Genomic DNA, 15536 nt, shown 5'->3' on the forward strand with positions numbered 1-15536 from the left:
CAGATTAGCAAGCACATATACACCTTCAGTCCGAATGCATGTTGCCCAGTTGCACCAACAGGTTGTGTGGGCTTTACCTGTATGTCGTGTATGCCGTGCATGAAGCATGGCGATCTGGAAACTTTGGTAATCAACAAATTTAACAACAAAACAAATATTCAAAATAAAGTTTGAGGATCATGCACATTAAGGAATTTTCCCAGAAGAAAATGCAAAGAAGGTGGGCGTGGTCTGAAAATATCAGAGAAACCAGGAAAAACACGAGTGTTGATAATTATGATGTTCAGGGTTAGAAAAAATGTGTTTAAAGGTTTGTGAAAAGAGTGCATGTCTTACAACTTTATGTGCCAGTATTGCCCACATACTGCACACTGAAATCATTGTGCATACGTCCAAGGTCACAACTGAACTCCTGTGAATTACAATGTAAGTGAAGAATGTCTGCTAAATAAATGAAATTAACACCCACATTGTCATAATGGGGGCTGACAACAAGTGTCAATTCTCCAGTTAAATGGGCTGGCAAGAGCTGTACTTTAAATTGATTTGTTATAATATAAACAAATGGAGATGCCTGGGCCTGGGCCATCTGGTGCTTGTGAGGGAAGTGAACATGCAGTAATTTAATGATCTGGGGGGGAAAAAAAAAAAAGCATTTTGTATGCAGAAATTTAATACACTACAACGCAGTTTACTCCAGATTAGTGCACATGAAATGAGTTTAGTAAAATGTGTTGCAGGAAAAGAGAGCAAAAACAACGGAAGACCACTGTCTGCAGAAGAAAATGACTTTAAAAAAGCTAGATTTGTTTTCTGTTTTGTTTGCATCAGTATATAATGTTACTCCTTACAATTTGTAATATGACAGCTTTATATACTAACACTTTTTTTAAATGACAACTTAATTTGGAAACACTGAGAATAAAGGGAAGAAATGATTTTCCATTAGGACATGCCTCTAGTGCAGCCTGTAAATTGTCTGCCTGTGTGTGTCTAGTGTGTGTGTGTGTGTGTGTGTCACAATGAAAGAGAGTTATTAAAGACCTAATTTTAACAAGACAGCCGAATGTTTCTCTTGTTTACCTGCCACTGAAGCCTTTCTTTCTACTAGCTTGCAATTAATTGGAATGTCATGCCTATTGTATAAAGATCCGTCAAAACTCATTAACTGAGGGTGAGCAGACAATAATGTATCTCGATCTCATCTTATTCCTGCACAGCTACCAACAGTAGGTGGATGCACATAGGACATTTGGTCCAACTGTACCACAATTACCATGTGCTTTAAAGTTTTACCTTGCAGGGGGAGTGCAACAGCAGTTTCCTGCTTTCCTGATTCAGTTCTGAATTACTCATTACGAACAAAGCATATGCTGTATTGCCGCCTGCCTCGCAATAAAGTCAGAATAATCTACACTGGCAAACATTCCCATTCAAAATTTTTATTTATCTGCACGAAGACAAACAAATAATAAATAATTTTTTTATTTTTTTTTTTACTTTTAACTGATACAAAGTTGTTCCAAAAACATTTTTATGAGCTGACAGATAAGTGCAATAATGTTACAGAAATGCTAAAATTATGCGGCAATAAAGTATAGTCAATTTCTACTCCACAAAGAAAACATCCTTGCAGGATGATGTTGCTTGGATCCAGGGACGAGAAAGAGACAGCTAGTCCAGTAGTTCATGAATTTCAAAAAGCTTACTCGACCTTTAACAGTTTAATCACAGTTCTGCACTATCTGCAGAATATATTTAAACTGCAAGCACTAAAATCACATGCATAAAACTGCTAATTATATTCTCAACAGAAAAGCATTTTGTCCAAAAAGAAAAGCAACAGAAAAAAAGGATTTAGTGTACACTTGTTCTGCCCAGTTCCATTTTCATACTTTTATAGTTGGACCCTGATATAATAGCTGTGCATGACTAACTGTTAAAAATAATTCTTATTTATCTCATATCTGAAACAAGCATCCACCACTGGGAGAGGAAAAATATGATGCAAAATAGAAAAAAGGATTCACTATAACCCTGTTTAGAGCACAGTTAGCATAGCAAACGGTCAGCTGATTTTGATGTTTTGGTGCTCAGATACCTGTAGTAATAGCAGTAGTAGTAAGTACTAGTAGAGTTGCTTTAACTTTTTGACTCATTGACTGTTTCTGACCTGAAATTTCTGATGATCTCCTGCTAGTACTCTGCAGGCTTTTGCAAATCATTCATAGGCAGCAGTCTTACCTGGGAGGCAGCGAAGGATCTGTAGCTGACAGCAAGGATGCCATCAGACCACTCGTGAGAGACAGGGTCAAACTGGCCGTACAGCTGGCCCATGGTAATGGATTTGGGATTGATTACTGTGATCTGTACCTGGTTCTCATCCATCAGACCCTGATATAACAACACAAAAAAGCCATGTGTGCAAAGAGATATTCTTACTGGGAAAAACAAAAGGTGTCCAGACAAATACAAATCAGACAAACGTGAGCCACATGATTATACATAAGATGACTGCACTCCGTAGTTGAGGCAAAAACAGACTAAATGTGTTTCTATGACACTCATTTGACCAACCTGTCTTTGCCTTGACACATAAATTGCTTACAAAATTACTGCCAGTATGACAGGATTCGTGCTAACTGAAGAAGAGAAGCAAAACCTGCTTCAAATGGCACTTCAGATAGGATGTCAGTTTGAGTTAAAATCTGCTGGAGGAAAAAAACAAAAAACAAAAATGGAGCGTGAGGGGAGGGAGGCTGGACATGATCAGTGGATGTGCAGCGACAAGGATGACGATGATAAATGTGGCATTCCCAGGCGCTCCATCAGCAAGCCTTCATCTGTCTCCTTGGTGGGATGCCTCTCAGCCCTCTCAGCCATGTAAATACAACAAGCCAGTTCTGGTCCTTTCTGGGAGATCGATAACTACTAAACAAAGACTACAGCTCTGACAAAGTGGATGGATGTGTTTACTTGGGACAATCATGTAGCTCAGATAAGCCTTGAATATTGCATGTAAGACATATTTTTACTTGACACAAAGGGCTAGGTTTTGTTTTTTTCTTTCACAGATTAAATTTATGTATTAAGGACTCAGGTAGCACTATTAAAAACTACTAACTCTGCTTTGTCAGCCACTTAAAAATAAGCTTTGTTTTCCGTTTCTTTCAGAACATGATATGTGAACATATTAAATGCCATTCAACCTAAGGCCAAGTGCCACTTTTAACCACTTATGCTGTTGTTGCCATTATCATGACTCTTATTCAACCACTCAAACCACCCCGTTAAGTCCAAGTGTCAATAGAGTGCAAATAGAGCTGGGACTTTCTATTTTACAATCCACTGGTTAGATTTTTAGATTTAAAACAACATCTCACCTTCTTAAAAACGTCATGAAGGGCAGCTGCCAGCACACGGTAAGCACTGGTCTTTCCACCAAACGGTTCACCCACTAACATGAAGCCATGTCTCACTATCATCATCTCAAAGATTTGCAGGATTTTCTCAGCAAAGAATTCTGTGACTTGAAGGTTCATTTGCCGGCAGTTATCCTCAATGGCCTCCAGTAGAACATTGTAGTCACGTTTTGGGAGTTTGACTCCCGGAAAGAGGTCAGAGGTGATACCCTGATATGAAAAATGAGAATTGGTAGAGAATACTGGAGTGGAATGATGGAACATACTGTATATACAGGGAGTGCAGAATTATTAGGCAAATGAGTATTTTGTCCACATCATCCTCTTCATGCATGTTGTCTTACTCCAAGCTGTATAGGCTCGAAAGCCTACTACCAATTAAGCATATTAGGTGATGTGCATCTCTGTAATGAGAAGGGGTGTGGTCTAATGACATCAACACCCTATATCAGGTGTGCAGAATTATTAGGCAACTTCCTTTCCTTTGGCAAAATGGGTCAAAAGGAGGACTTGACAGGCTCAGAAAAGTCAAAAATAGTGAGATATCTTGCAGAGGGATGCAGCAGTCTCAAAATTGCAAAGCTTCTGAAGCGTGATCATCGACCAATCAAGCGTTTCATTCAAAATAGTCAACAGGGTCGCAAGAAGCGTGTGGAAAAACCAAGACGCAAAATAACTGCCCATGAACTGAGAAAAGTCAAGCGTGCAGCTGCCAAGATGCCACTTGCCACCAGTTTGGCCATATTTCAGAGCTGCAACATCACTGGAGTGCCCAAAAGCACAAGGTGTGCAATACTCAGAGACATGGCCAAGGTAAGAAAGGCTGAAAGACGACCACCACTGAACAAGACACACAAGCTGAAGTGTCAAGACTGGGCCAAGAAATATCTCAAGACTGGTTTTTCTAAGGTTTTATGGACTGATGAAATGAGAGTGAGTCTTGATGGGCCAGATGGATGGGCCCGTGGCTGGATTGGTAAAGGGCAGAGAGCTCCAGTCCGACTCAGACGCCAGCAAGGTGGAGGTGGAGTACTGGTTTGGGCTGGTATCATCAAAGATGAGCTTGTGGGGCCTTTTCGGGTTGAGGATGGAGTCAAGCTCAACTCCCAGTCCTACTGCCAGTTTCTGGAAGACACCTTCTTCAAGCAGTGGTACAGGAAGAAGTCTGCATCCTTCAAGAAAAACGTGATTTTCATGCAGGACAATGCTCCATCACACGCGTCCAAGTACTCCACAGCGTGGCTGGCAAGAAAGGGTATAAAAGAAGAAAAACTAATGACATGGCCTCCTTGTTCACCTGATCTGAACCCCATTGAGAACCTGTGGTCCATCATCAAATGTGAGATTTACAAGGAGGGAAAACAGTACACCTCTCTGAACAGTGTCTGGGAGGCTGTGGTTGCTGCTGCACGCAATGTTGATGGTGAACAGATCAAAACACTGACAGAATCCATGGATGGCAGGCTTTTGAGTGTCCTTGCAAAGAAAGGTGGCTATATTGGTCGCTGATTTGTTTTTGTTTTGTTTTTGAATGTCAGAAATGTATATTTGTGAATGTGGAGATGTTACTGGTAAAAATAAATAATTGAAATGGGTATATATTTGTTTTTTGTTAAGTTGCCTAATAATTATGCACAGTAATAGTCACCTGCACACACAGATATCCCCCTAAAATAGCTAAAACTAAAAACAAACTAAAAACTACTTCCAAAAACATTCAGCTTTGATATTAATGAGTTTTTTGGGTTCATTGAGAACATGGTTGTTGTTCAATAATAAAATTATTCCTCAAAAATACAATTTGCCTAATAATTCTGCACTCCCTGTACAGATCCTTACATACTAACCACAACATACAACGGCAACACACATTGACTTTGATGTTTGGACTGAGGACAAATGATAGACACATAAATATTCGTTCACTCATGCAAACACACGTATAACCCAGTCAGATGTTCTGACTGGTGCTTAAATTGTCCTTGTGCATCATGGGTTCAAATGAACTGACTGGAATTAACTTGAGCTGACATCAGTTGATGTGAACGACTCCATTTATCAAGTCGAGCAGAGCTCCACACACCTCAAATAGCTGCAGATCGTGGTCCAGGAATTTGGGCAGATTGACATCAATAATGGATCTCAGCAACAGGGTGTCTTCATTCTCCTCTGGAAAGGTGAGCTGTGGTAAAACAAACAACTCTGAGGTGAAGAGAAGAGAATCAGACAAGGCACCATTCTGAGCATAAATGTAAAGAGCTAAACACCACAACAGTGGAAAAGGATGAAGATATGTAATGCATAGAAAAACAATATTTGCCATATTTGCCAAAAATAGAAATCAGCAGCTGTTGCTAGGGAACTCACAAAACACATTTCCATATGAAAAAACAAAACAAAAAAACCTAAATTTTAAAAGACAGGCTTAATTTTTCTGCTATGCTTGTACAGAACCCGATGATAAAATTCTCAGTATGCATAAGGTCACTATGACTCACATCCCTCTCTTTCACAAATTACAGTACTCTGCAAAACAGTTTGTCATGTTGTTTTTCTGAAATGCACCGATATGAGCCAGTCCTCAGACTCTTGTGTTTAAAAGATTGCTCCTGGGGAAAAATAGATTAAAAAATAATACCCCAGAAACACCAACTTATAACCCAACCTGACTTAAAACTTACTTCTGGTGCATTAAAAATGTAAGTAAATCTCTTTTAGGGTGAAGCAATTCCTTACACTCAGCTATGTGAGTGGTTGCCTTTTAAGTTGCTCAGCACCACTTTTATCAGGAAAGACTGAGCAAGAGCTGAGAAATGTTGCACACCCCAATTATGCTTTCCTTACTTTTGGGTCCTTTAGTTCAACCACTGCAGTCTAGCAGTTTAACAGCTGACAGTGAAATCTGGTTATTTTTTGGAGCTCAATTAACAGATGTCCCCTAAACACTGTTGCCTTGAGAATAGGGCAGTTTTGAGGATACACACACTGAACATGTGTGCTGCTCCTAATAAAAAGCACACAGAAGTGAGCTTGAGGAACAGAGCTAACGTTGCCTGCTTACATTCAAACCATTTTGCTCTCTGCTGCTCGAAGCTCGTCCCGGATCGGTGATCCCTCCCCTGCCCCTCTAATTAAGAACACAGTCTCCCTTCATATGAGCGTGAATCTGTTTTCACGTACCTTAAGGTTTCCAGCAGCAGTTAGCACAGACTTGACAGCTCTCATACCATAGTCATAGTGGTGCTGTGAGGAGAGCTGCTCAGAGCAGAGTCGATAAGTAGCCACTATTTTCACTGACAAGGGTCGCGCACTAACAAAACCACATGAGTAGAGGACAATCTCTGCAATCATTGCGTAGTCTGGTACCATCATGGCGACAGTCCTGAACAGAGCCTGGTATGAAACCAAAAAAATTAGTTAAAGATGTACTAAATGAAAACATGATTTAAGGCTCAAAAGATTCTGAGCTGAAGTAGTAGAAGAGAGAAACATAAAACAATCGAATCTAATTTGAGCTAATTTTAGAAGACAGCACCATTTCCTAAATTACCAGAAAAAAAAGAATCAGATTTTGAACAATTAAAACAGGAACAGTGACAAGAACTGATACTGTACCTTAAGGTTGTCTGGTAGCTCAGACCGTCCAGCATAGCCAGGATTCATAGTGATGAACACAGCGCAAGAGGGATCCAGTTTAAGCTCAGTCCCTTCAAACATCAACATCTCGGTGTGGGCAGCAATTCCTGGGGGCACGAGTGCAGTTAGAAACAATATAGTCAGCTACAAATGGATTTTTGATTCAATCCAACTGCTGATTTAGGGAATTTCCTAACAGGACATTTCCATAAGTGGCACATATAAACATGAATTGATATACCGGTACTAACATTTGCGGCAGCAGGCTAAGAAACTCAATAATCTGTCAACTTAGCACGATTCCAGTAATAAAAGTTAACAATACTGACTTCGACTGGCACTAAGGTGCCAGTGGGGGCGACGGGGGAGGACAACTTGGAAACAGATAGGGATAGCAGTATGCTATAACAGTAGCTTTTAGGCACGAACAGAACAGCACAGCTCTGTTGGCCTTAGTTGCATCTCTGCACGTACAGTAGTTGACAAAAAAGAGAGAGAAACCAGTTTATTTAGATAGACTATGCTGTATACTCTAATGTGTAATAAATAAATGGTAAAAGGTAAAACAGGTAAAAGTTATAATTTGGTTCTTTAGAATTTTAGGTTTGTTTAGCTGGTTTTATGTGTGTGAAATGGTTAATGGCAACAGCAGGCTAATAACATTACAGATTATCCAACTTAAAGTTATAGCATCTGTGTAAAAAAAATAAAAAAATAAAAAATACTCCCATGGTTTAAAACAAATCCTGCGTAGGCCAGACAAGTTCAAGGGAATTTTATTTGGTCCAAAATCTGACATAATAGGAAACAACGAAAAGCTCTATGTTTATGTACGACTGTTAAAACAAGCATCTTAACATCTGTTAATTAACCAAAACCTACTAACATTTAATTTTTTTCTGGGAGAAATTCTGGGCATCGCCAGTGTTAGTGTGCTTTGTAGAAAAGCCTGCTTTTTCACTGCTGAGATTATGTCAAATTTGTTTCAGGTGTGCTACCAACTTTCTTAAAGATCAAAGGGAGAGAAAGGCACAAACACAAACCTCTCTGTATTGTGAGAATCTGTTGCGCCACCACAGAGAGCACCTCCAAGTCAATGCGGTTAAACTCATCAAAGCAGGCCCAAGCTCCACAGGACAAGAGGCCCTGATCGCGCGCGCGCACACACACACACACACACACACACACACACACACACACTTAAATAAATAAGCATTACTTCTTATCCAAACTATTTTTTGGATCAGCGTGGAAAAAAATGTGTGTAAGGAGTTATATTATTCTGATCATTTCTAATTACATGACACTGATCCGCCGCAGAGGCGCTGTGGGTCACTGAGGCGGCCTTGCTGGCCTATTAGTGTGGTGCTATTGTTATAAGGATAAATATTCACAATATTTACATCAGAAAATTATGGCGGGCGCAGTCTTCATATATTTGTATACCACAAACAAATGCACCACTGTGCCACATTTTATTTTTCAGAACAGGCTGTGAAGAAGCTGACATTTAAAGGGCTGTGTGCCATGTGGGGAAGGGGAAACACTGTAAGAATGAAACCTTACCCCTGTGTCTTCTTCTATTATCTACATCTTTGAAGTGCTAATAGTTACACCAGTGGGACATTCCAAGGTAGATGTGTGTGTTCTGCCGCACTTCCATCCAAAGAAGACGGAAACAGCATGTATGAATATGTTCCTTTGATGAGCTATGTGAAGTAAAACATCTTTTCGAGTGCCACGTTTCACTTACGTCTAAAACTCTGTAGCCTATGTCTGCTGGGACTGACTCACATTAACACAATTTACTCACTTTGAAGAATTTGCCCAAAGCAATGTAGTCCAGACCATCAGAGCAGTTGAAGACCACACATTGCTTGGCCACAGCTTTGGCCAAGTCTTTGGTTGTCTCTGTTTTTCCTGTGCCAGCTGGGCCTTCAGGAGCACCTCCCAGATGAAGGTGGAGTGCTCCAAACAGCGTGCTGAAAAAGGAAAAATGACCAGTAAGTAAAATGAATTTATTGTTCTCAGGTAAATGAAAATATAACTTTGAATGTTTGATGGCTTACAAGCTTTTTAATCTGAAATCTAGAGATTAAAGTTTCAGTGAGGTACATCACACTTTCTATATGTGTATGTATATTTATTTTCCAAAATCATTGATTGATCACCATTTATGTTTTGAAGGAGTGTGCACAGCTTTTATGGTATTTTAACATTACTGCAACAATATGAACTCTTTTTCCAACTGTTTTGGACACTGCCACAGACGACAGCAACAAGCTTTCTGAAAAACTTTGCTTCACCTGTGGACTTACAGCACAGAACCTTTAACATTAATGTCAAATACTCTTTAACGTTCTTCCTGTCAGGGAGAATAAGGCTGTAATAATTTGCAAGAAACTTCACTACAAAAAAATTAAACTGCAGCAACTTCTTGGTCCTCTTGGACCCTTTCCTGTTTAAAGTACTTTTTCTTTTACTAGTAAGCATTGAGCTATGTGTAGCGTATCCTAGACAGACAACTCGCTCTTGGCTTTCCAGATGCAAATGTTTACACTATGTAGCCTCTACACTGAATTTCCCTCACCCTTCTCTGCATAGCTGAAGGGTAACAAAAACTGAAAGTGAAAGCCTTGTTTGGTTCTTGTTATACCTGTAACATTATATCACCTTAAGATGATAGGAAAAGTCTAAAAAATTTATCTTTGTGTTAAAAGTAATAAGACAGGAGACTAACTAACAGTGTAGTTAACTGTTGAGTATGTTACTGCAGTAGCTTTACCGGTAGCAGCGGTCTGTGAGTGGTGTAATGACCAGACGTGGAGTGTTGCCCAGGTATTCGTAGCCATATGGCAAACCAGCATTGATCATCTTGGTTTGGAGATGGTTTTCCTGCAAAGCGTGTGATGCAGAGTCTGAAGTAAATGACTGCAATGGTATTATGAGTTGCCATGAATGCCCAGTATCCCCAATCACTCCTTTCACATACCACCCAGTAATAGCGCAGTTGGCTAAGCCACTCAAAGTCGTTCTCATCACTTATCCCCTTTTGCACCAGTGTGGCTAACACATCCCTGGCGTGGACATCCAGCACGACAAGGGCTCCGAGGGTGACCCGGTTCTGCTTGGACAGTTTTCCACGCACAAGACCCACAATGTCATCAATCTGTTTGTTGTTTTGCTCCAGGTAAGCATCAAGAGCCTAAGGGAGAAACGTCATTAAACAGAAAGAAGAGGAAGACAGAGTTCATCACGACAGAAAGATAACAGCATCAAGTTCAATCTTTGAAATTACTAATAAAAAAAAAAAAGTCCACAATCAAGAGATTGCATTTTTCTTAGTGCTCTAATTGGCTGGCTATGTCCTTAATCCTGTGAAATAAATTGTAAAGAATTTCTGACGGATATTAAAAAAAATATTTATTCTGTGAGATGTTTCCATCCAGCAGCTGGTTACAACAGCAATCTGGTGATATTGTTAACAATCAACTTTTTAGCCCATATTCAGGATATACTGTATATGACATATATATATAAAAATAGATATATATTGAGCTGATTACCTTCTGTCCTGTTTTGATAGCTTTGTGGATATGCTTCGTCCAGTAGACTTGTGAAACACACAATACAGTCTGGCCTGGCCAAGCACGCACCCAGTTTATCCTCAGCTCATTGGGGTATGCCTCGATAGCCTCCCCTATTACCTGCAATTGACCACAATAGCAGCAAATCACTCAAACAACTGTGTATCATGATGGTTTGGCTGCACCCTTAGGCTTTGGTGCAACCTGGAACATACGCGGTCAACTGTGGCTGGAAACAGAAATAACACATAAGAGCAAATTCTCAATCCTACTACTTTTATAAAGCAATCTAAAAACAGCATCTGAGGTATGAAATATGTTGTTTTCAAACATTTCTCTATGCTATAAATGAATTAATCTTTAAAAATAGTTCAATAAAAATCCACACAACACCTTATGCAGGGAGGCAGTCATGCCACTCTCCAGTTCTAAAAGCCATTTCTCCACCTGTCCCCTGGCTTTGGAGGTGGAAATAACATCCAGGAGCTGCACCATTTCACCCTCACTGCTCTTCATGTGGGTGATATCCAGCACATCAGTGAACAACACACTAGCAATGCCTTCAAAGCACTTCTTCAGATGGGGCTGCACCCTTGTGGAAAGGAATGCAAGAAAAGCGAATCACTCAAAGTTACAGTTCAAGTTCCACAGGCCTGTAAATCTGATCAAATGGCCAAAATATATGCAAACTTACACTGTCCCTCACTTTAACACACAGTATCAAGCTTGCACACAGCCATATATACAATTGTCTGTTAGCTTTGTGAAGCTTAATTTGGATTGAAATGAATCCACTTTAGACAAAACTACAGCTTTGTCTGCGAGCTGCTGATGCTCCTCTTTTACTGCACTGTCAGTGAGACAAGCAGTAAATTGTCTGTGTGTCTGGATCAATATCACCCAGACAATTTCAATATCGTTATGTGCGAAATTCCCCATGTGGAGAGTTTGAAAACTTCTGATTTTGCTGTATTCAAAAAGACATACGTAATAAATCTTCTCTCCCGCTTTCATCGGAGGAAATTGAGCAAACTGATTCAAAGCAACAAAAAAATGGATTATTATTTGAACAGTGTAATTTTCTACTAATAGAAACTTTTGCAAACAGAATCATTTCAAAGAATATTGAAACAAAATTGTACAAAGGGGGTTTTATTTGATGCTTATGTCCCCAGCAATGAGGGTGATTTATTGGTCTGCATTTATACTGGCTGAGCTCTCATTTGTTGTACTGAATAATAAAACTTGGATTTGTCAATTACAGAAGAGTTTAAAAACGGAAATTCTTAAAAAGAAAAAGAGAGCACACATGAAAAAAGATAAATGCACTCAAGTCTCAATACTTTCAGTGTTCTTCAGTTTGCCACAAGACACCAGCTGCTACATGATTTTCTATCCATAGGTAGGCAAAAAAGCATTTTTTTTTAGGTCTTAATAGTATCAGGTTACTTTCCAAAGGTACACAAGTGTATGATTATGACTTCTTTGAGTATTAAATCACTGAATTTAGTTAGTTGGAGAATTTTCATACACTTGGACCTATAAAACCTCAAAGAGATAACTCTCAGTCAAGCATCCTAATTTAACGCTTCATGTCCTGTGGTTTGCTATGTTGTAAATGCCACATTTGTCTGTGGTATTTGCTAAACAGTCCCTGAATTTAAAGTATGCATTTTTCTCAGGACATTACATTCAGTGACAAGTAATGCAAATTTCCCCCAACATTAATTACCCCTCTGTGGCCTACACAAACCCACCATCCACATCAGTGCTGCAGAAATCCCTTCTTTACAGAAGAGCTGATGACTGTGTATCTGTACAGATGTACTGTTAAGTCCCAGCAGTCAGAGAGCGAATTGAGGGAGAGCAGAATGAAAATGAAATGAGAAAAAGAAATAACAGGAGGAGAGTAAGAGGCTTGAACATCTTGCCTCAAATCACATTTATTATTAACTGAACGCCCAGGGTGAAATGAGACAAGTGTTGGTTATCAGTGAGGATTTCTGGGTAACCACTATGGAGGTAAAGTAGCTGCTGTAAGCACAAGAAAACAAAGGGCTGTTATGATTAATTTATAACTAGCCCCCAATCATAGTCTTCCATTTCCTTTTCTGCATTTCTTCTTTCACTTCATAAATCTCAGTTTCAAATCTTTTTACTGGAAAATGTTCTGAGACCTTTTTATATACTATACATTGTAGTACAAAGTAGAGATGGACCGATCCGATATTACGTATAGGTATCGGTCCGATACGGACCTAAATTACTGGATCGGATATCGGTGAGAAATAAAAAATGTAATCGATCCATTAAATATCAAAAAAGCACCTCACAAAACTTGCGACATGGCGTAACTCTGCTTATAACCGAGCAGTATGTACCACGTGATAGAGCGGCTGTGTGTATTTGTAGGCTCCCAGCATTTCATCTTCGAGGAAGTTATCCCAGAGAGAAGTAAAGCAAGTGTGTAAGTTCATCTCTGAATGTTTGTAAAAAATTCCCATGTTAAGCTTAACAACCGATATATGGAGCGACTGCCTCTTCTCTCTCCCTCCCTCTCCTGCTGCTACTTCAATCGTGAAACTGCTTAATGATCCGCTGATCGGCTTTTCTGTCGCGAGTCCGTCTCTCTTCTTTGTTTTTGGCCCACTTTGCACCAGAAAGAGGAAACCAGCGGCTGAACAACAGCAGCACGTTTAAGCTTGATAAGCTGTTGTTAGAATTTATTTAATATTACTTTCTACTCGAGGATCTTTTTCTACGCAGCTGATGGCTGGTAACTGTGCAGGGGCGGATCTAGCAAAGTTTAGCCAGGGGGACCGATAGGGCATGAACAGGGAAAAGGGGGCACAAAGACATACTTTTCTTTCTTATTCTCATTTAAAATATCTAGCTTTTAATTATTTAATAATTATCTGAATCTTACACCCAAAGTTTTAATCTGATGTAAAATGTATAGAAGTCCATTACTGTATATAGTAACTATTAAGTCTAATATACCCTAGTAAGCTATAGTACTTTTTCCTTTGGGAAGGTACCATCTGTGCAGTCTGCAATTCTGTTGAAGAAAGATGTTGAATCTATTTAATTATTCTTGAAAAATAATTTATTTCTGTGCATTTTTTTTTCACCCTGCATTAAATTAAAGTTGATTACATCGATTAAGCATCATGAGGTGGAGGGTGGGGGGTGGTTCCCTATTTTCTTTTGCTGGGAGTTTGCAACCCTATTAGTTAGGTTGCTTAATATTTCTCCTAAGTACTCTTTAAAATACTAGAATAGGGAGGATGGTGCAGGTTTAAGTTTATTAGATTGATCAGTGTTGCTGAACTATGAAATATTTTGGGTGCAGTTGTGTTTTTTTTTTTTACATACAGGTATAACAGAATAGCTTTAGTGTTGTTGTTTATTTAAACTTGAGTATGAACTTATACAAAATGCAGCAAGATATTTAAAAAACTGTTTTATTGATTAAAAAACACTATATATCAGATTCATATCGGTATCGGCAGATATCCAAATTTATGATATCGGTATCGGACATAAAAAAGTGGTATCGTGCCATCTCTAGTACAAAGCTAGTTTTGATGGGGGGTTTTCTCTTTAAGGGTTGTCGATAACATCCATAGCTAATTGATTAAAATTATTATTACTGTTGTTATGATAAAAAATAAATCTAACTGTGTGCACACTTATAGTTCTTTACCTTGTAGGATCTTTGGTCTCAGAGAGGATTTCCAGCAGCTCCTCGTTTGAGAGGAAGAAGAACCGTGGAAAGTAGAGACGTTTCTTCTCCAAGTAGTTATTAAGACCTTTGAGGATCATTTCCAGAAACTCATTGGACATTTGCAGTCTTTCCAGGATCTTGTCGATGGCTATCACAGCCAACACGTGCTTGTTCTGCATTGAAGAGAATCACCTTTAATGCTTTGTCCACTGTCAATGCGGGAAATTTGATCTTCATTGTCAACTCACTTCAGCACATTTAAAAAACTAGTTAGTACAAAACGTTTGAAATGGATTATTCTAAGTTCTAAGTTTATGTTCTTTTGGGTGGTAAACAGGCAACTACACACTTCAGTTTCACAGGTGTGTTACCAAAATGTTTTTTTTTATGTTGGCTTATTTGTAACATAAAGCTTTCCACTGGGTTAGCTATTAATACTAGAATACAAACGTTATATCACATTAGCTTCCCAGATAGTCACAATCTTGTACAGCACCATGACTTAGTTCAATGAGAAGTAGCACTAGTCTTAGTCATAGTCAGATAAATGTCTGATAAAGCTCTAGTTAAAAGGAAATACCATACAGAGTCCTGTGATAATACTAGTCCTGGATGAATCAGCACTTGTTTCTTTTTCACATCTTTCCTGCATCCAAGTTGGTGAGGCTGCACTGACAATTATACATAAGAGTTTGAAAACATCCTGGATGCAAATTCAGGACTCAGCTCATATCAATACACAGCACTGAGACCCACTGACAGAGAGAGCAAATTCAAATCCATCAGAAGAGCAAAATTCTGAGGGATAATGAGACAAATAACATGCACGGCAGCATTTGGTGAGGAACAATGTGCTATTTTACAACTGGCTCAACAGTGTGGCAGCCTGGAAACAGAAATGTTGAGTATACAGCTATTAACCAAAAATGTCAGAAAATTAGTGTAAAACACAGCCTGAAGTCTAGCCCAGTTGGCTTTGAGTGGCAGGCTGTGCACCCTGGACAGCTTAAAGCACAACATAAATACCAGAATTACAAATGAATGAAGTTACCATGTTGGAAAAGTGAGAAAAATGCAAAAGTGACCACTCCGATGACTAAATAATAGTGATCGGAGGGAGTTGATTTATTTATAAAACATTAACATTCAGGAGAAATTCACATT

At 39.1% G+C, this 15536-nt stretch overlaps 1 protein-coding gene across 1 annotated transcript in view; it reads right to left on the minus strand.

The window, feature by feature from the left end:
* The window catches only part of dnah7 (dynein, axonemal, heavy chain 7), a 79864-nt gene that overhangs the window by 46655 nt on the left and 17673 nt on the right, over positions 1-15536 (minus strand). The window contains exons 20-31 of the mRNA XM_085374872.1: positions 14352-14545; positions 11039-11237; positions 10625-10765; positions 10051-10263; positions 9844-9953; positions 8872-9040; positions 8102-8204; positions 7038-7165; positions 6603-6815; positions 5506-5604; positions 3384-3632; positions 2245-2394 (exon numbers count right to left, since the gene is read on the minus strand). Coding sequence (XP_085230998.1) covers positions 2245-2394; positions 3384-3632; positions 5506-5604; positions 6603-6815; positions 7038-7165; positions 8102-8204; positions 8872-9040; positions 9844-9953; positions 10051-10263; positions 10625-10765; positions 11039-11237; positions 14352-14545 — 1968 coding nt within the window. The remainder of the gene's footprint in view (positions 1-2244; positions 2395-3383; positions 3633-5505; positions 5605-6602; positions 6816-7037; positions 7166-8101; positions 8205-8871; positions 9041-9843; positions 9954-10050; positions 10264-10624; positions 10766-11038; positions 11238-14351; positions 14546-15536) is intronic.

This window comes from Diplotaxodon limnothrissa, linkage group LG16 (genome assembly GCF_057381915.1).
Source record: "Diplotaxodon limnothrissa isolate DT_005_m linkage group LG16, D_limnothrissa_male_GT1.1, whole genome shotgun sequence".
NCBI classification, from domain to species: Eukaryota; Metazoa; Chordata; class Actinopteri; order Cichliformes; family Cichlidae; genus Diplotaxodon; species Diplotaxodon limnothrissa.